Source organism: Misgurnus anguillicaudatus, chromosome 9, assembly GCF_027580225.2.
Source record: "Misgurnus anguillicaudatus chromosome 9, ASM2758022v2, whole genome shotgun sequence".
NCBI classification, from domain to species: domain Eukaryota; kingdom Metazoa; phylum Chordata; class Actinopteri; order Cypriniformes; family Cobitidae; genus Misgurnus; species Misgurnus anguillicaudatus.
This window is the reverse complement of record NC_073345.2, coordinates 35323234-35344923: the sequence shown is the minus strand read 5'-3', so window position 1 is coordinate 35344923 and position 21690 is coordinate 35323234. Positions and strand designations below refer to the sequence as shown.

The window sequence follows — 21690 nt, the reverse complement described above, 5'->3', positions numbered from 1 at the left end:
ACTATTGCGTGCTGGCCATGCTTGCGCATGCAATTTAGCCGAACGTGCTAGGTTCTCTGCATCTCATGTTTAGAAGTTCATCAAACTAAACATTAAAAAACGGATGTTTTCGACGGGTATAAGTTTTTAAAATGTATTTAAAACATAGTGGTTATCTTGTCAAAAGTTAAACTACCAAATAGGCAAGCCATTTCTTTAAATTTCCGTGATGAAACGGAAAATATCTGCACCGAACCTATATTTATGCCTGACACGACTGTCTTTCTTGTGATTTAATATTATGGTGTTCACTTTCAAATGATAGAAAAGAGATTCCTGAAATAAATTATATCATCAGTTGTTTCTGTATCTAAAGTGAATGGAGATGATCAAAGTGAAAGCAAGCAGGTATTTCTGTGCTAATAACGCGTAGTGTCTATAAAATAATTAATTTCAGTGTTTTTATGAAATGTATATAAAGCTTAGTTTTTATAATTTGCAGTAACAATCACAAATTATTTGTCATTTGTCGTTTTTTTTTGGTCATGACTGCTTTGACGCGCTTAATCTCCAAATTAAATAAAAACACTGAATTAGCCGAGGTTTCCAAGGCAGGATCACCTTTGTTATATTTTTAGGTTTAGTTATCAAAATGTTTTGTGTGATGTTCTGTAGATCGTCGCTTTAAAATGTTATGAGGAATAATTAAACAAATGTTGCCTTACATTTTACCTTAAAAACATATAAATGCATTGTCAGTTTTGTCGCGTTTATCACTTGAAAGACAGTTTTTGGTCACTTTATCAGAAAGTTGTTTATGTGTGCTGCTTGTGAAAGAAAATAAAAGTTATCAATTTGTACCTGGTCTGACCCCCTCCCAACCATAATCATCACCATAATTCAATATCAAATATTATAAAAACCGAAGCAGCACAAACGAAAATTTTACCTGCACAAACCAGCACAAACGAAGCACAAACGTTTAAGACTATTTTGGGTAAATTTGGAGCATGTTGGGGGGCTACGTGACCTCAGTATGACCTATAAATGTTCTTTTAATATCTAAAAAACCAAAGCAGCACAAACGAAAATTTTACCTGCACAAACCAGCACAAACGAAGCACAAACGTTTAAGACTATTTTGGGTAAATTTTGAGAATGTGGGGGGCTGAGTGACCTCTGTATGACCTATAAATGTTCTTTTAATATCTAAAAAACGAAAACTGCACAAACGAAATTTTTACCTGCACAAACCAGCACAAACGAAGCACAATCAAACAAGAATACTTTGGGTGAACTTGAAGCATGTGGGGGGCTGAGTGACGTCATCGCCTTATTTCAATGTCAAATATTATAAAAACCGAAGCAGCACAAACGAAAATTTTACCTGCACAAACCAGCACAAACGTTTAAGACTATTTTGGGTGAATTTTGAGAATGTGGGGGGCTGAGTGACCTCTGTATGACCTATAAATGTTCTTTTAATATCTAAAAAACGAAAACTGCACAAACGAAATTTTTACCTGCACAAACCAGCACAAACGAAGCACAATCAAACAAGAATACTTTGGGTGAACTTGAAGCATGTGGGGGGCTGAGTGACGTCATCGCCTTATTTCAATGTCAAATATTATAAAAACCGAAGCAGCACAAACGAAAATTTTACCTGCACAAACCAGCACAAACGAAGCACAAACGTTTAAGACTATTTTGGGTAAATTTGGAGCATGTTGGGGGGCTACGTGACCTCAGTATGACCTATAAATGTTCTTTTAATATCTAAAAAACCAAAGCAGCACAAACGAAAATTTTTGCGGCACAAACCAGCACAAACGGAGCACAAACGATTGAGCATATTTTGCCGACGTTTTGCGTTGGGTGGGGGGCCAACTTCACGCACGTTTCAATATTTGATTGACAAGACAGCTGACTCGGTGGTTGCTTAGCAATATGAAAAGCTGCGTCGCACTGCTCTTTTTTTTTAAAAAGGCAGTGTGTCGCGCTTTGCGTTTGCATGCGTTTAAAGCGCTTTTGGTGTGACTGGCCCCTTATCCTGCCATTGGACTGAAACTGTGGTCATGTTTCTGCTCTGGTTAATTCAGGGCTAAAAGATATAGGGGTGGTTTCCCGGACAGGGATTAGTTTAAGACAGGACTAGGCCTTAGGTTAATTATGAAATATAACTAGTTTTAACAAACGTGCCTAACTAAAAACATTACTTGTGTGCATTTTTGAAGCAAAACAAAGGGCGCTGATGTATTTTAAGATATGTCAGTGCAAGTTGTTTTCAGTTTGGACAACTCATACATTTATTTTAGTCTAGGACTAGTCTAATCCCTGTCCTGGAAACTGCCCCCCTAAAAGGGACACTGTGTTTGACTGTGGCTAAAATCACTCAAAGCATTGTGGAAAATCAATCCCAGTGTTCACCCTACAGGGCTCAACGCAAATTATTTTTTATATGTGCCCAGTCGGGCCAGTGGTTCAGGTTTTCACTTGCCCTGCCAAAATTCTCACTGGCCCCAATAAAAAACAGAAATAATTAAAAAGTCAAATATAATTGTATACATATACAACAGACATGTTCCAACAAAAAAGGCTCCCAACTTTTTTGCTTTACCTGTAAACTGACAGCAAACTGCAGAAAATATTGCATTGTTTCTTTCATCGTGTTTTACCCAAGTAAATGTCTGCTTCCAAGATGTTTAATAATATATATTGGTGAAAATATATTTTAGTGACTGAGGGTGATGCACTGGCCCGATCGGGCAAGTGACAATACTTTTTACTGGCCCGAACGCCTCTCACGCTTGCCCCGGGCCACCGGGCAGTCCTTTATGTTGAGCCCTGCCCTAAATTTAGTATGCAGTTTTTGCGAAATACACTTTTTCCAAATTACCTGAAAAACTACCTCGTTTGAGCGTAAAATATTTTGGGGATATATGGGAGTTTTTGCAAAATTGACATGTTTCCATTGTCTGTATTTTCAATTTGCAATGTCAGTTTGTGCAATTTGAAGGTTAATGGAAACGCAGCTTCTGTCTGCTCACAGTAAGCGGTGTGATGGGCTGTATTTCCTTTCTCAACAGGAAGGCGACAGTTTGAATACAGGAAGAACAGCAGGACGGCTGTGTATCTTCCTGTTTTGTGTTCTCTGATGATTTTGGCCTTAGTATTATCTGAACAGATTTCAGGCCTTTCTATGATTACATTGAAAAACAAAGCATCTCTTAGCATCTCATGATGGTTACCAGGAAGACAAACACAGCAGAGCTGCATTGTTGCTGTATGCCTTAAGTGAAAGGGATTGATTTTTATAAAGGATGCTTTGAATACTAATGATCACGATAGGGTATCTGCCATACAGGCTGGTGTGGGCAGGATTGAGCTCTATCATTACTGAAGTGGGACATAGTGAATAAGGTCTGGGTGTAGGTCTTCTAGAAATGGATTGATTCACGTGTATTATTTCCTTATGATGCATTTGTTTGTTACTGTTTGTTACAACAGATACTGAGACATAAATAAACATATTTTTTTTCACATTTTCTGCATTTGTACTGATTTATCATGGTGATTTAACGTTGAAGTAGGGAGATGCATGTATGTAATTTTTATTTTATTTTGATTAATCCATGGGTCTGAAAAACGAGTACTTGATTAAAGGGGGAGTCCATGATGTGTTTGTATGGAATGCATGTATGGCTCTCTGGTATCTCTTGACATTTGATGTTTAAATATAAGAAGATAACCCATTTTCGTTTTACCAAAAGCGAATCCGAATATCACGGGATCCGTTAAAATCATAGTGCCTCAGTGATGTGAGGTGTGTTTGGCTTAACAGCGCTGCACGGATTGGCCGGTTGCCGCTGCACGGTTGCACGTAGGACATGGTTGTGTTTGAATCATGCATGGTACTGATGTCATACGCCAGTCTGCGCAGCTCAACAAGATGTCAAACACGTACCCAGTCTTTACTACCACAGGTGCTTGTAATGCTAACCAGATATTTAAATGTCGCCATAACCACAAAAATAAATCGATCAGTTTTTGTGATTGATCGTCGATGGCACAAGTTTAAGGAGGTTATAGTAAAGTACTAAAGCTCATCTTTCTATGGTTTTGAGACTGTAGTGGTGTGACTGTAGATGTAGTGCAGAGCAGCTGTCCAGAGCTGCATGGTTTCATTACTCAATGCTGAAGTTATTTCCTGCTTTGGCTCTAAACTGGGTTTAAATGAGCAGCCCGTGTGTTGAGTTGTGTAAACTGCATGCTATACTATGTTGCTTTGGGTAGTTACTATAGTTTGTGTCGTTTGTGGGATCAACTGTTGTTTGACAAGCAGAGTTAATGATTTAAAGGGCACCTGTTATGCAAAATCCACTTTGGACATAATGTGTGTTGGCAGTGTGTGAATATAACCACCCTATGATTAAAAAAATCTACCCGTTCCTTGTTTTTTAATCCCAGTTAATTCAAAGCAGTCACATTAGACATGCCGTTTTGACTCGGTTATCAATGTGAGGTCACATTGATGAAGCCCCACCCACTAACAGTCCTGTATTACCATAGTTTCCACCCTCAGTGAGTTGTACTCTGTCCACTAGATACTAATGTCTCAGACTGTATTAATCACATATATTTTACCTAAAAGCGCTCACTGTCTGTTTGTAAGGGAGTGAGGAGCCTCAACTTATTTGCATTTAAAGGTACAGACATTAGAACAACGCGTTTTTGCTCCCACCCAAATGGCGGCAATGCTATAATAAATGATATGTGGGGCGGGTCTATCAACAGAAGGTCCAGATTCTATTGGGGTAGGGGCATGTTTGTTTAGGTGATTTCAAGTATCAACATTGGCTTTCAAACATCATGGACTCCGCCTTTAAATGTATTTCTGAACTATTCAAAAGTGGTGTATTACAATAGTAATAACACAGTGTATTTGTTTGACTCTAATTGTATGGCGCTGTACATTTTGCAGTAGCATATGGCTTAGTGAAATTTGAGGAATAAAATACAGAAAAAGTAATTGCATTATTGATTAGATTAGCAGGGTTTGGGCCTGAGATTTCCTGATGTATTTCTGGAAATGCTGTGTAGATGTGGGTCTGCGTTTATGTGACCTTGAAACATCAAGAATCCGGTTACAGTCACTATCCAACCACTTATGCACACAAAATACATTAGACAGGCAGTAATGCTGAGTCAGACAACTGTCTCTGTCTCTCTCGCTCTGTATTTCTAGGATTTTACAGCATAATGCTTTAAAACGAGGTGTAAATAAAAGAAGTATTGGTATCTATCATTACTAGTAATTTTGTATCCGTGCATCTCTACAATAAATTGTTGTGTATGCTACATAAATGGGCAATTAATTGTGTTGTTGTTTTGTAAATCTTGCACTGTTAAAACATGCTGCGACTGTGTCACACCCATTCATACATGTCAAATCAATATTTCATCATTAATGCATCTGTATGTTTGTTAAAGAGATTAAAGTATTTACATTTTTAATGCTTTTATTGCATGGTAGATTTTGAAACAAGACCAGTAGAGGTTTCAGGATGATTAACATCTTCTTTTGAACCCGAAACATTCCTTTAACCAGTGCATCTTGGGTGACTAGTAATGGTTGCGTAGTTGCATCAGTATCAGTTGTGAATGGAATGCAGCGTTGTAACTTAATGCCTTTTTGAACAAACTTACAGCGTCCCCATCTCTACTATCGGTCTCCTGCATATCATATTTGTCTTGACTGTGCTTAATGGACATCACTTTATGTCTATAGCACTCAACAGTCAACGTCTTGTTACACACACACACACACACACACACACACACACACACACACACACACACACACACACACACACACACAGTTTATGTCGTCTTAAGTGAACTCGCACAGCTCCATGCAGACTTCGTTTTCCAAGTGCTCTTCTTTTATGCTCAACACCTAAAACTGCTGTTATTGGGTGAAATTTTGTTTTATTGGGACAGTGTTGTCACCCTTGTGTCGTTAAAAGACATTTTAAAGATTTTAAAATTGAGAACGTCATGATTGGTGCATTGCATTATGGGTTAACCTTTGTCCTCTGTTGCAGGTGTGCGATGAACGGAGACTCAGGTGCAGGGGTGGTGACGGCCCCCCCGCCCACCAACCCCCCTCATAAGGAGCGTTATTTCGACCGTGTGGATGAGAGCAGCCCCGAGTACCAAAGAGAAAGAAACATGGCACCCGACCTGCGGCAGGACTTCAACATGATGGAACAGAAAAAGAGAGTCTCCATGATCCTGCAAAGTCCAGTAAGAAAACACACACGCACACGAGTTTGAATATATTCAGTCTTACAGAGGGACTTGATTATATTTGAAAGAAATATTTTTAATCTTCAGAAATCTTTATGAATCTTCAAACATTCATACTGCTTGTCTTCTGGTCTCTGGGCTGTAAACTCTCGCTGTTGCTAGTAACATTCAGATCCCAATTCAGTTCCCCTCGAGACTGACCAGCAATCATATGTCTGTGTTTATATTCAGTTTATAAAAGCAGAGAGTCACAGGAAAGATACAGAGAGTCTTTATTTGGAGAGAGAAAGAGTGAGATGTCATGTGTTTTGCTTGAAGAAATACTCGTGTACTTGTTTTTATACAGTGCCCAACACTAATGTAACACACTTGAAGTTTGTGTTTGTTGTTTTTGTGTTGCTGCTGTCATTAAAGGTTACAGCGGCCCATTCAACGCCAGTCTTTGTGGATCTTTCATCATGACTATATGTGCTTATAGCCGTTTTTAATATGTTGTTGGAAATGTATGTTCAGGTTAACATGCATTCATAAAATATTGAAAACATTGGACAATGCCAGGCTCTCTCTTTCTCTCTTTTACTTTGTATACGCAATACAAAACACTGTAGAGAGACACTGTAACATTAGTGGGTCACTCACGTAGTGCAGACGGTATCAACAGTCAACATGAGTGAACATCGACTGAAAACTTACTTTCATTGACTCTCAACAGCACAAGCCGTCTGGAAATTATATTTAATTATTGTCCTACAACCTGATAAAGCGTAGAGAACAACACTCCACTCACTAATGGTCTCGTCTCAAGGATGTGTCTCGCGCTACTAAGTGATCCACGTACTTTTTTTACCTGGTTCATGATGAATGAGTGAAATAATCTTAAGGGGGTCGCACACCGGCCGGGCAGCGCAGCGTCGCGCCGCACATAGGAGAACTCGGAGGTATTGTAAACCGGAAGTGCACATTAAATAGCGCAAGCTTCGTCAGATAACGTCTACTTCAAAATGTAAAATATACGTTAGCAGCCAATGTTAATCATTAATGATGTGGGACAAATATGATGTTATTTAATGTTAAACTATGTGAGTGGCGCTGTGTGGCGTCACGGTGTGCGTATACTCATAGAAAACAATGTGTTCGATTTCTTTTAGAACCTTTAGAGAGAGATTAATCGTACATGTTCTTTGTTTCAGGCTTTCTGTGATGAACTGGAGTCTCTGATCCAGGATCAGATGAAGAAAGGTAAAAACCCCACCAGCCTGCTCGCTCTCCAGCAGATCGCTGACTTTATGACCACCAGTGTGCCCACCATGTACCCAGCTGCCCCACAGGGAGGCATGGCAGCCCTCAACATGAGTGAGTGTTTTACTTTGTGTTTTTGTTGAAATGGCAAAAATGTAATTGACAATTATTGGTGATATATTGCTAACCCTAAATGTTTGTACATATTAATATCACAAGAGTATTACTAAACTTAGTAAGGATATTTTTATCTAACCCGTAATGATGTGTGTGTACGTTAAGGTTTGGGGATGGTGACTCCAGTGAATGACCTCAGGGGTTCAGACTCCATCGCTTATGACAAGGGAGAGAAGCTGCTGCGCTGTAAATTGGCTGCGTTTTACCGCCTGACCGACCTGTTCGGGTGGTCTAGCCTTATCTACAACCATCTGACTGTGAGTTTGACACAAACACTGACATCAAAAATAGTGCTGCCGCGAATAGTCGACGTAGTCGACGTAATCGACGATGAAAATTTGTCGACGGCAATTTTTTTTAGTCGAGGAGTCGCATATTTATTTTTTTCCGTCTCAAACGGCCCACTGTAATTCTGTCTCATGTCTCAAATGGCTCAATGTAATTCACCTCCACACCAGTCTGTGCGCTGTGCGCGCCCTGCTGGTTAATCTGCTACGCTATCATCTTTCTTCCCTCTCCCCCTGCCTTCACTGCTTTAATTTTGAAAAATTGGCGGTGGCAGGTGAGTCTATGGAATTATGAGTCGGAAAGCTTCCGAAGTATGAAAGTATGTTGTGATAAAATAGTGGTCTGTTACACCGTGCCAAACGTTGCTGGCTTATCACGGGAGCACAACGACAATGCACGAGCATCTCAAACGAAAACACTCGGGAGTTATTGACGATACACCCACAGAGAATAGGACAACGTAAGTAACTGTTATATGATTATTAATGAAACGGCGTGCTAGTCAGTACTGTTTTATTAACTCTTTTGAGAAGTACAATGACTCTGTCTTTGGATGTTAAAGGCTATCAGTGTTTGCTCGTGATTCCGCCACGGAATCAACACTGGACGCAACAAATAGATTTTTCATGATTCCCATTTACATTTTTATTTTACTATTTTAAACGGCTCAATTCATTGTTGCGAGTGTTCAGCGACTCTCTCATTCTCTCTCTCTCTCTCTCTCTATCACTCATGTTGCTTGCAGCGCCTCGACCGCGCGCGCCTCTCTCTTACGTGACAGTGAAAAGGTGGCAGTGTTTTTAATGTACTTTCTTTTTTGCGTAAACGTCAACATTCACAAATGTCTCTGACAAAGACGACTGATCGAGTTAACATGACTTGAAGAAAGATTAGCAGTAGTGTGAGTCTGTGTGCGAGCTTTCTCCCTCCCTATGATGCTGTATGCCGTGTTCTGTAGTCTATGTAACAACAACAGTGTATTCTCTTATATTTCTGAATTTGAACCGAATTGTCTGCGCTATATCACTCGCATTTAAAATCAAGAAATGGCTCAAAACACAACAACAATTATGAGAAGAGCAACAGCAGTAAAGCTACAATGTAAATGTATGGTGATTTTTGCATATCTAAATCAGGATTTTAGCAGCAGTTAAAGGAACAGCTGGTTGGATAAAAAACGAGGTGATGGGTCATGTTTAGTCACTATTTTATAGGCTACAACAGAACAGATAATATGTAAAATAGCATTCAGTTGTGTTAAAATGCAATATAAGATCAAAGAGTAGAAGTGAAACATTTCATATTTCTGTTAAGCATCTACTTTGCACTGGAAGTTTTTATTATTATTTATATTGTTTACATTGTAATTTTTTATTTGGTAACATTTAAGTTATTCATATTGTTTATGACACCGGTGGGTTCAAAATAAAGTGGACACAATGAAATGACAAACACTTGAGTTTTTTTTAATTAGTCGTTTAGAATAGTCGACTATTCGAAAAATTAGTCGAAAGATTAGTCGTTAGAAAATTAGTCGTTAGTGGCAGCACTAATCAAAACTCAATAACCTAATAAAGCTCAAACAGTAACATCACATTAAATGTATCTCTTTTTTTCCATCTGTCTTTCTTGCTCAGGTCCGACTGAACTCTGAACAGGAGCGCTTTCTGATTGTCCCTTTTGGGCTTCTGTACAGTGAAGTCACAGCCTCCAGTCTGGTAAAACACTTAATTTTCCCCACTCATGGGATTTGCATGGCACAAATGGCAGTAGCATTTAAATATTCCTGTATAACTCGGTGGTAGGTTGTGTGTTTAAACCCAGGGAACACACATACTGATAAAATAAATACATTTTACTCTTGTCTGTGACTGCGTCCTATGCTCATACTTGATTGATTATTGATTAACTAAGCAGATTAGCTTATTAAATGTGTAATGTGGGTTTTTAGCGGCATCTAGTGGTTAGATTGCAACCAACTTCAGTTGGGTGATTCTCACGAAAACTTGGTTTTAAAAATATCAAGCATGATAATGTAAAAATTGCTTAAATTTACTTTTTTTCCCACCAGACATTGAAAAACAAAGTCTGGAGTAAATGGGAACATTAATTTAAAAACTTTTACTTATCATTTAACACTTTTTGTAACATAATTTTAAAAAATTAGTCCTAAAAAATCTCATTACCGCAACAGTCAGAAAACATCAGCACTGACATATTTTCAAAATGACATGACAAACCTGAAAGAACATAATTTGGAGATTCTGCACATGCATTTAAAATCAAAGTATTATGCTTCTATTAATTAAATTAACATTTAATAAGCATCTGTTGCGGTAATGATAATCAAAATGTTGTGTAAGCATTCTGACAAGACAATATTTCAAATTAACTGTAAAAAAATGATCTTACCTGGTAGCCATCTTGAAGTAACTGGTCCATGTGCTTGGTCACTCAAAATCAAACTTTATTAAAATTCTGTATGTGTGCTTAAACTGTTCTCAAAAAGTGTTGCGGAGGATGAGAACATCAGGCATGGACACATCATTTTCCTAATTTTTTTTTCATTATTATTATACATGAATATTCAGTAAATATTTTTTCTGTCATCTAAATTAGTCTAGCAAAACATCCATTTATTTTTTTTCTTAATATTTGTGTGTTAATTTGATTAAATTACTACATAACGCATGTTCAAACACAGCCGGACACATTGCGGTAATGAGAATTCCAGCAGAAAATGAGATAAAATTTACAATTATAAATTCTTATGTTGAAATCACACATTGTGCAAGGTAGAACACAGTATTGTGTTAATTCTGATGCTTTTTAAGTTACTATATTACACATTTTAAAGCTAAAATCATTAGTGCCGTGGTGTTTCAATGGTTTCGTGAGAATCACCCAGTTATGAAACGCAATGATAAGCTACAGTAGCTGCCACAGGACAAACATGTTGTCCGAGACAACGTAGAGACGAAATGCGCTCTCTTGAGCAGTTTGTACGTTTAGACCCACGGTGTTTTTAGATAAAAATGGCTCATTTTATGGTAATAAAAACAATACAGTTCATTATCTAATGTCTTTATACACCACTGATAATATGGTTATATATATTATATTGCATTTCTGTCAAGAGATCCTTCTTAAAGTTCCACATTGTACCTTTAATTAAAATTTCTGGTTGCTTCTGAATATAAAATATGAAAAGGTATGCTTTAAAAACATATGTCAATGATGTATTTATCTGTCTGGTATGTTTTCCCAGGTGAAGATAAATCTGCAGGGGGAAATTGTTGACCGGGGCAGCACTAATCTGGGTGTTAACCAGGCCGGGTTCACCCTCCACTCTGCCATCTACGCTGCCCGTCCTGATATCAAGTGCATAGTGCACATTCACACTCCCGCTGGGGCTGCGGTATGATGATTCGAGATATGCTGAGCTGGCATTTTTTGAATGCTTAGAATTTGTCTGAAAACTATAATGTCTGCACGCTCGAGTCAAGACCAAGACCAAATGTCGAGTCCGGTCAAAACCAGAGATTGAGTGTCGAGCACTGCTTAGACTCATGTTTTTTATAAAATGAAATTAAATCTCATGATTTTTTGCCTTTTTAAGTTAATAAGTCTTGAATCTGAATAGTTTTTTAAGTGAAGTACATTTAGTTGTAATATGTTTAGGTTATCAGCAACTATAGAAACAGCACAAACTTTAAACTTGTATATAAAAACATACACATGTTGTCGTTCTGCGGTGTCCGCTATGAAGTGTGGTCTGCTACCTATATCTCCTGAAGCTCTGGCACTTGGAGAGGTGGCGTACCATGATTACCACGGTATCTTGGTGGATGAGGAGGAGAACGTCCTCATACAGAAGAACCTGGGTCCAAAGAGCAAGGTACCACATGATACACCTAGTTATTGTAGTTTTGTATATCTGAAGTAAGATCAGGATTAATTAACTGAAGTTTGTGTTTTCAGGTGCTAATTTTGAGGAATCATGGTCTGGTGTCAGTTGGGGAGACAGTCGAAGAAGCTTTTTACTACATTCACAACCTGGTCACCGCTTGTGAGATTCAGGTAGATGATCTGTTTTTTTAGCAGCCCTAAGAAAAATCTAAAATCAATACTGACCCTGTTCTTATATTTTATATAAATGTAAGTAGTAACATGCACTGATAAATCATTAAAATTAAATCAAAAAAGGCTTAAAAACTTTCTCCACTTGAATTATATTTTTTATGATACGATGGCCACGTCCTGATCACCTTAATATTCCATCATGTCCATTTTCCCATCTGAAATTCCAGGTCCGCACCCTTGCCAGTGCCGGCGGCCCTGACAACCTGGTGATGTTGGACCCAGGGAAGTATAAGTCCCGCCCACATCACCTTGAGCCAGCTGGAGACGGGTCGAGCCCGCACCCAAAGTGGCAGGTCGGGGAGCAGGAGTTTGAAGCTTTGATGAGGATGCTGGATAATCTGGTAGGTTATGCCAGTGGTTTTGTTCACCTTAACTGCCTACTGATTTCTAATTTATTGTGATGTTTTTAATTCTGTAAATAAATGGTCTTTTTCTCCTCTTCTACAGGGCTACAGGACTGGCTATCCGTACCGTTGTCCAGCGCTGCGTGACAAAACTAAAAAGTACAGTGATGTTGAGATTCCCCCGTCAGCGACGGGCTATTCATTCACAGACGACAGTGACTCGGGTGCTCGCTCCCCGTTAAAACACAGCTTTCAGCGGCAACAGCGGGATAAGAGCCGCTGGCTGGCCTCCGGGCGGCCTGACGAATCGGCAGAGGAGGGGCAGGACAGCAGCGGTAGCCCCAAGGCGAAGACTAAGGTGTGGACGAACATAACACACGATCACGTCAAACCCTTGCTGCAGTCGCTCTCGTCCGGTGTCTGCGTGCCAAGCTGTATTACCAACTGCTTGGTCTGTGCCTACCTTACTGTTCATAGTTTAGAAACGTACTGCTACAGAGCTACAAATGGCAGCTGGTTAGTACCCTGACACCCAGGCCAAAAGTCAAACCCCAACACCTGTCTGGTATTGGGTAGATGTTTGTTTTATCCGTATGTGTTTTTCTTGTATTAATATACTAGCTCTAGTAAAAACTAACCACCTTTAAAACTAATTTTCTTCTGCAAACATGTATAGCTCTTATTTTCACTCTTTTTCTTTCCTAGATTGGTGTGTAGGTGTTTTTCTAAACGCTTAAGATAGATTAACACACCTAATATGTGTTTGTCTGACTGCATGCATGCTCTTAGGCTGTTTTTACACGGTGTTGTGTTGCTTGATCTGATATTGAACCACTTCACGAAGGGCCCTTTCACAGGGCCAGTAACAAAATATAAGTCACTTCACATAACATCATAGTTTATTATTACGCGTTTCTTATCATTGAGTCTTTTGTTTCAAATTAAATGTAATCATTGCATTATGTACGTTTGCATCAACCACATAGTCAACAAAACTCCTTGCATGCAAATTTGGGAAAGCAAACACCAAAGTTATAGTGTCTGATATGCATGATAAGCTGTAGTGATGAAACACCCTCAGAGCATTTTGTAAATGAATTGAGCTTTGATGTTTCCATCCAACTCACCAGTTCAGTGTTCTCTATGAGGATAATACATTTTCCCATTCTTCGAATGTCTATCTTAAGCAGTGTCTCTTAAATCTGCCAATCACAATGCAGAGCCCTCCCTTTCTCTCCTGATTGGTCACAGTGGTGTCAGGGTTCTCTCCGGCTGTCGAGTGCATGCTGTGTTGCATGAATGATCAGATGCATTGTGGGTCATCCCCTGGAGGACCAGGGGGTGTGGCATGTGCCTGAAGTGAGTGTGAATAGTTGATGTTGCTAATCTTTACTGCGTCTGTTGATTTTCTTCCTGTTTCTGTTGTTGTTGAGTGTTTCATTTATGTGTTTAGCGCCTTTGTGTTGTTACGTGTCGTTCCATTTGAACAATTTCTTTAGAGCACTTTAAAACCAACATTCACAGGAAGCAGTAGTGAAGTGTCATAAACAGTATACATTACATTAGTGAAGGTATGAGCAGACAGAAAGAAAGCCATTTGTGTGGCTAATGTGCTTTCTGTGCACTCAGTAGAGTAGATGTTTTATAGTACAAACATTTATGATTGCTGATGGCTTCGGGAGAGAGAGTGCTCTTTTAGCTTCAAAATCTTGTCTTAGTTAAGAAGATTTGAATACTTTGAAAGTCTACGTGGAAACAAATGGGTGAATTTCACGAAAATTGCTTGGGTTATATTTCACCCCCAAAAATTTTAAAGACCGAAAATACAAAATAGTTTTCTTATAAATTACTTTAATTATTTACTTGCTAGACACCCTAAGATGGTATGATGCACTCATCGCATTATAGTACAATGCAAAATATTTTGTCTAGAGATGCACCGAAATAAATGTTTTCTACCGATAGCCGATTATTTAGACTGATATTTGCCAATAGCGATAGCTGATTATTAGGACCAATGTCTGCCAATACCAACAGCCAATTACTCGGACAGATATCTGCAGATATCGATTGCTGGTTATTCAGATGGTATCTGCAGATGCCGATTATTCCAACTGATGTCTACCGATACCATCAGCCGATTATTCGGACCAGTATCTGCCGATATGTTTGCCATTTTTTTTGGACTGATATCTGCAGATACCGATAGCATATTATTTAGACTGATATCTACAGATACCCGACTATTCTGACCGATATCTGCAGAAACCGATAGCCGATTATTTAGACTGATATTTGCCAATAGCCGATTATTCGGACCGATATCTGCCAATACCAATAGCCAATTACTCAGATCGATATCTGCAGATGCCGATAGCCGGTTATTCAGATGGTATCTGCAGATGTCGATAGCCGATTGTTCCGACTGATATCTGCCGTTTATTCCATCTGATGTCTACCGATACCATTAGCCGATTATTCGGATTGATATCTGCAGATACTGATAGCAGATTATTCAGACTGATATCTACTGACAGCTGACTATTCAGCCTGTTGTCTGCAGATACCGATAGCAGAATATTCCAACTGATATCTACCGATTATTTCAACTGATATTTGCCAATACCGATCGTTTGGTGGTTATATTAACTTGATTTAACTAAATTCTGAAGATTACATTTTCATAATTGAAATTAATATTGAACAATAAACTAGTGATTTTTTTTTTTACATTTTCTTTACACAGATTTTTCTGTTCTCTTTTGATTGACAGGATACATCGGCCATGACTATCAGCTGTTTTTAAATTATCGTCCAATTAAAACAATACCGATTATTGGCCGATGTATTGACGCAGCTCTAATTTTGTCACAATGTAAAAGATTTGAATGATCGTAAATAAAATGTAGCTTTATTTTTATTTAGAATTTAGGATGAAATATAGCCTGATGTGGACATGTTTTGTGAGATCTATCCAAATGTAGGGCAAGTGGAGTAAGATGAAATATAAAATTTTTGCAGCCCTGTATGTTTGAGAAAGCTTTCATTTATAAAGTCATGGCTTGCTGTTTGATGACTTGTTCTTCTCTTAACCTGCTTCAGAAACCTTTAAGTTGTTCTTTTGATTTATTTTTTATTTTTTGATGGATTACGTTTTCCTGAACTATTCCCAAGCATGAGTGTAATTTAACTTTCAAATTTTTAAATCAACCAAAAAAATCAAAGAAAGCAACATTGGTTATGAGTGGTTGTTAACTCTTCAAACGATTATCTCTAGTTGGGGAGAGCGTGTTGTGTTGTGAGGCTCGTGACCAGTGAGTATTTCATGTTTACCTGTTCATCCCATGTGCCCCGTTTCTCCAGCGCTCACATGGTAACCCTTCCTCATGAGTTTTGGTTCGGCGCTGAAAGCATTTATTTTTGTTTTGGTAAAGTCAGTCATTGGCTACTCATGCTATTTCTTCTCCGGTCAGCGGCTAACTATCGTTGCTTTAAAAATGAAGTACTTGCTGTTCATCTAAACATCTTTATTTGAACCTGAAGTCCATGAATTCCATTTGCTTTTGGAGTAAAACCTCTAAAACTTCTAAGCTAAAGCTTCCTGAACTGATGTTTGCACATTCAGAAAGGTATAGGTGTAATTTTGCCCTTCTTTACAAAGTCTGTGATGTGTGAAGGCATGGGCGATATTTTGGGTGGGATTGTTATGCGCAGTTTACTACTAATCACTGAACCGGCTTTACTGTTGAGATCCGCATAACAATTTCATACTATATATCGGCCAGCCCTAGATGTGTGTGTGTGTGTGTGTATGCGTGTTTATTTTTTTCAATTGAATGTGCAGGGTTTTGCATTAATATTCCTTACCCTTTTGACTAGTTAAACTGATAAATTACTTATACAAAAGCTTAATTCACTTTACATTTAAAATATTTTGACAGGGATTAATAAACACAAATGGAATTAAGTATTGTGCATAATTTTTTATTATATGGAACCAGAATCAGAACCGGGAATTGTTAGGCTGAACTGGAACCGGAACGGAAAATTTCTTACGATACCCAACCCTACTCATCGTCCGTCTAAACTAAACTTCTCGATGTTTTTGCCGTCTTGATTGTTTTTTTATTTGTTCCTAGAGACAAATGCGCATTTGCACAGGTGTTGCTTTACAAAGTAACATCGCCATCTACTGGCATGTCAAATGTAATACAACGTTGTTATCTTTACGTGAATTTTTCATAAACGCAAAGGAAAAACTTTTCAGTTTTTAACTACAACTTTATTGTGTAGTTGGCATAAACTGTCTGCAGGTTTCACAAAGCACAGCTCGTTTTTAACAAATCTTCATAACAAACTACGCTGAGAGGAAGTGTGATTCTTGTCACACACGACTTTATTCAAGTTTAATTGTACAAATTTAATGTTGAACCCTGTGTGTTTTAATGTTGAGTGTGTGTGTGTGTTTGTGTGTTTGTGTGTGTGATATGATTGCTGAAGGGATTCATCACTGTCCACTGCCTAAAACACACTTTCAGCTTCTGCCTCACTCCCTCCCCACCTCACAGCTGCCCCTCCTGATCTTCATCCTCTTAAACTGATATTTTCTTGTCTGTGCTCTTTATTTTACGTTCTTTAGCCTCTTTTCTTTTTTTCTTTTACTGTAGCAGTGGCAATGATGATGAGGGTCTGAACTGCATTCATGTTAACTTCAGTCTTGATTCACTTTCAATCTCTGCTGGAAATGCAGTTGAGATTTTAGGTTTGGTTTAATGTGAGAGGTCGTTCCGTGTCAGTATCATATCTGGTATTAAATACTAATAGTTTTTAATTGTTTGTGTAAAGAAAGGATTAAAATTAAAGATTCGAAATATTCTTAGTGTGAGCGTTATGGTGAAGCACGGACACTTCATCAACATCATCATTGGTTCATTGCTCAGAGGATTGTTATTATGAACCAGTTATGTTTCAGATTTCCTTTCTGTTCAGTTGATATTGTTGGAGAGGCATGATTTTAATCTTGTGTTATATTTTAGTTCTGTATTATAGTTTTGTTTGTTTGTTTTCGGTTTATGTGAATGGCTTTGCTTTGGTAATTTCAGTGGACTAAGGAGGACAGTGTCCGGCAGGCTGCTGTGGCCAATCAGTTTGTCCCGCTGAACACCAACCCTAAAGAAGTGCAAGAGATGCGCAACAAGGTCTGAACTTTAAATAACAATTAATTTATTATTAATTTAAACAAGCAAAATGATTGTAGATGTAGAAGTGTAACAAAACAATTTTGCCTGTCTGTAGATTCGTGAGCAGAACCTGCAGGATAAGAAGAGCGCCGGGCCTCAGTCGCAGTTGCTCACAGGTGCGGTGGTGGATCGCTCCTACGTCCAGGTAAGTCTAAAGCCTCTTTATACAAAAGAAGTTTACAAAAAAATACAAAACACACTTTGACTAGTCAAGGTCTTCTGGGTGAAGAATTGGAGAGATGTGTCAACAAAAGACACATTGGCAAATAAAACAGTAATTTTCATTTTTGGATAAACTAAAATAATCTTTTTGTTGGTAGGTATAAATGAGTTTGAATACTGAAACACACACCTGCTTACCTCTATTCCTTCCTTTAGATCAAACATATTGTGTAGTTTTCAGTGTTGTGTGTAATTCTGTAATTGTGTTTTTGATCCAGCGAGTGACCATATGGCATGTGAGTACAAAAGCAAATCTGGCTCCTAACCACACAGCAATAAGCCAGGGCTGCGTCCAGTTTTCTTTTGGTTTGATTTGTTTGCAGTGCCACGTTTGCTTGTTTTGTTTAGTTTTGTTTGGTTTATTTACAAAAAACTAAACAGGATGATACTGTTGTGACATATTTCCTAACACGTGCAATATAATTCTGCATGTCTCAATATGGTGTGATCTCTTCTGAGGTGCTAGTTTGACAGTACATTTATTTTATCACTACATGGAAATCATTACTGTGTCAATGAAGCTCATCATTGAACGGTTCCGGAAGTATTTTTCTGATTTTGAAGTCATTTACATTTTGATAAAGCTTTTTATTTTTGTCAAAAAATAAAATCCCTACTGTTTTATTTACCATTTTGTTAATGTTTATCATTCATTAACATGGTTTGGAGAATGGGTAGCTTGGCTTAATAGACCTTTTTATTGTTAGTAAACATTGTGTTGTTTTTTTATATGGGCAAAGTTTAGGTGGATGCTGAATGACCGCTGACCGTTTTACTTGCGCAAGCTAAACCTTCACTTGCGCAAACGAAATATGTTTTGTTACTTTGTTTGCTAAAACTTTATGATTAGGCTGTAATATTGTTAATATTAGTAAATGCATTAGCTAACATGAACTAGCATTAAGTGACTTAACAAGTTATCATTTATTATTCTTTGCCAATAATGCCAATTACAGTTATGGACTTACCAGTCATGTTATTGGTGCATTAACTAATGTTAACAGTTAAAACTATTAATTTTTAATATACATGTAAATGCTAAATTTTTACATTTTAAAAGATTAATAACTGTTGTAGAAGTATTGTTCATTGTTAGTTAGAAATCGGATTTTGTAAAGCACCCACTGTCCAGGACCGTGAATGCCATAAAAAAAAAAAAAACTTTTAATGAACAGAACCAGACTAGCTGACCCGTACATGCTCGCTCAATGAATGGATTATGTGACAGGATTACCTCCAGTTGAGTTAGTAAAAAAAGAGAGAGTGTATGGACACGGACACGTTATGAAGGTGTGATGCAAACGCAAGTATTATTATCATTTCTGTCAAGTCTGCTTGTTTTATTAGGTTTAATCATGGCTGTCATCCTTTTTGTCTGCCAGTGGCAGCAGGTATGAGATAAACTTTAAATTTGGAGCCTGTACTAATACAACAACATGAAATTTGAGCTCCTTTGGTATCCGACTCTATGCTGATTTGTATTGGATGCCTCCAGTTTTCGCTTTGTTTTGCGTCCAGCTAGCTCTGTGAGTTAATCGTGATGTAAAAGATGTAAAATGGTCTATAAGTGGCAAACTTTAGCAGTCGTGTGCTAAAATAAAATACATTGTGGTTCCATGATAAAATCACAATAATTTTTCTTATTGGTCTCTGTGTCTCTTGAATTATGGGTAGTTTTTTACTTCACCAATGAAACAGCTTTTTTAGATCCTAAGTCCGAGTCACTGAGGTTATTTTTTCAACCAGGTGCCTTATGGGATTCTTTTCATTCCGTTCGAAAAAATGAAAATTTGGTTTTGTAAAGAAAATCAGAATTTTTTTCAATCTTTTAACCATTTGATAGGTCGTGTGTACCATAATTTACCATCAGACCTCATGGTCAGATTTTGAAATAAAAATCTGTTTCATTGTGAGCTTTTTTTTTTTACCTCCGGAACCAAACTGTTGAGCTATAGTATATCCCCCTTTAAAAAGTTTATTAGCCAGAACTAACAATCAGATCATTCATCTAAACCAGCCAAATGTACCAGCACAATCCAAATTAAAAATCTTCATTAAGGTTTTTCATCTCTCTTAATTGAATCAGGTTTTATTCAGACATTATTTCTCCTGACATCAGCTGGTCAGGTTGTTGTTGTTGTACAGGAGCAGCAGTATGAATCTGTATGTGGTCTGATGTTTGGTTTTTGGTGTCGCAGTGCATGACTCTGACCCATTAGATCACTCCAGCCTGCCCATACGCTTCTTTACAAATCGCTTACTGCATGACTCGTGTGTGTGTGTGTGTGTGTGTGTGTGTGTGTGTGTGTGTGTGTGTGAGGTCTTCTGCTTGTGTGAATTGGTTCATGTCTGCTTCATCAGTGAGTGTGTTGAACTATTTTGTGTGATCATGAGTGTGCGTGAATGTGTTTGTGTGTGAGTGTGCATGCGTGTGTTTCTGTGAGCGTGCATGTGCTTGAGTGTGAGCGTGTGTGTGTGTGTGCGTGTGCGTGCGTGCGTATGTACAGGCGCGTGCGTGCGAGAGTTTGTGTGAGCGTGTGTGCATGTGTACGTGCCCATGTGGGGGTATGCGTGTGTGTGTGTACAAGAGTGTGCATGCGTGTGTTTGTGTGAGCGTGCGTGTGTGTGTGTGCATGTGTGTGCGTGTGTGTGGGTTGAGGCTGTGCACCGCTCATCAGATTTACTGTTGCAGGACGCTCCTCTTTCTGACTGCACGGACTCTATTGATGGCATTGACCTATCAGACAACTTAAGTCCTGCTAGGTCTGTTCGAAAGGTACATAACTGTTAACATCTAAATGTAAAACATCAGACCACACATTTTCATGACTGTAGGTTTATTTAGAGACTATAACAACATTAAAATATTGTGCATTGGAAAGGCTTTAAAGGGGCCATGGCACAAGACTTTAAGATGTCAAATAAATCTTTGGTGTCCCCAGAGCACATATGTGAAGTTTTAGCCCAAAATACCATATAAATATTAACATGTTAAAATTGCCACTTTGTAGGTGTGTGCAAAAATGTGCCGTTTGGGGTGTGTCCTTCAAAATGCAAATGAGGTAATAAAATTCAAACACACACAATGACGGTGGTTTGTTGCAATTAAAACTCAATTGTGATGTGAATTATTTTCTCTCTCTCATTTTCTCTCTGCACTAAATGGCAGTGCTGTGGTTGGATAGTGCAGTTTAAGGGGTGGTATTATTATAATAAGAGCTCCTTATGACATCATGAGGAGGGCCAAATTTCAACGACATATATTTTTTCATGTGCTTGTAGGGAATGGTTTACCAAAACTAAGTTACTGGGTTGATTTTTTTCACATTTTCTAGGTTGATAGAAGCACTGGGGACCCAATCATAGCACTTAAACATGAAAAAAATTAGATTGTCATGCCATGGCCCCTTTAATGTGATAAGTTTGCAGAATTGATATTATATCTGGCGAGGGAAAGCAATAATTTTATTTGTGTAGTGTGTAGTAAGACATTTATCCAAATAGTCCATAATAAATATTTATGTCATTATTATTATCTAAGACACTAATTTCAATGGATCAAAATGACTTGAATTCATTGTACAGCCTAAGTTGCTTTTTTCATTCAATGGAAGTGAAATAATCTGTTGTACTTGTTGTTCCTGAAAAGAAAGAGTTTTGATTGACTTGAGGTTTATAGGAAAAGATGTGAGAAGATGTGTGTACGTCCTCACAACCCTAATTTTCATTTGCATTAAATTTAATAT

The 21690-nt window shown here is 38.1% G+C and overlaps 1 protein-coding gene across 11 annotated transcripts in view; it reads left to right on the top strand.

Moving 5' to 3' along the window:
- The window catches only part of add1 (adducin 1 (alpha)), a 38356-nt gene that overhangs the window by 10416 nt on the left and 6250 nt on the right, over nt 1-21690 (top strand). For 4 of the 11 annotated variants that reach the window (XM_073871594.1, XM_073871600.1, XM_073871598.1 and 1 more), the window contains exons 2-14: nt 6087-6288; nt 7482-7644; nt 7813-7964; nt 9633-9713; nt 11264-11415; nt 11752-11893; nt 11977-12075; nt 12306-12479; nt 12586-12933; nt 17585-17680; nt 17778-17867; nt 18163-18180; nt 20637-20720. In XM_073871594.1, coding sequence (XP_073727695.1) covers nt 6094-6288; nt 7482-7644; nt 7813-7964; nt 9633-9713; nt 11264-11415; nt 11752-11893; nt 11977-12075; nt 12306-12479; nt 12586-12933; nt 17585-17680; nt 17778-17867; nt 18163-18180; nt 20637-20720 — 1794 coding nt within the window. In that variant the 5' untranslated portion in view covers nt 6087-6093. The remainder of the gene's footprint in view (nt 1-6086; nt 6289-7481; nt 7645-7812; nt 7965-9632; nt 9714-11263; nt 11416-11751; nt 11894-11976; nt 12076-12305; nt 12480-12585; nt 12934-17584; nt 17681-17777; nt 17868-18162; nt 18181-20636; nt 20721-21690) is intronic. The other 7 variants (XM_073871596.1, XM_073871601.1, XM_073871602.1 and 4 more) reach the window with 3 other exon arrangements.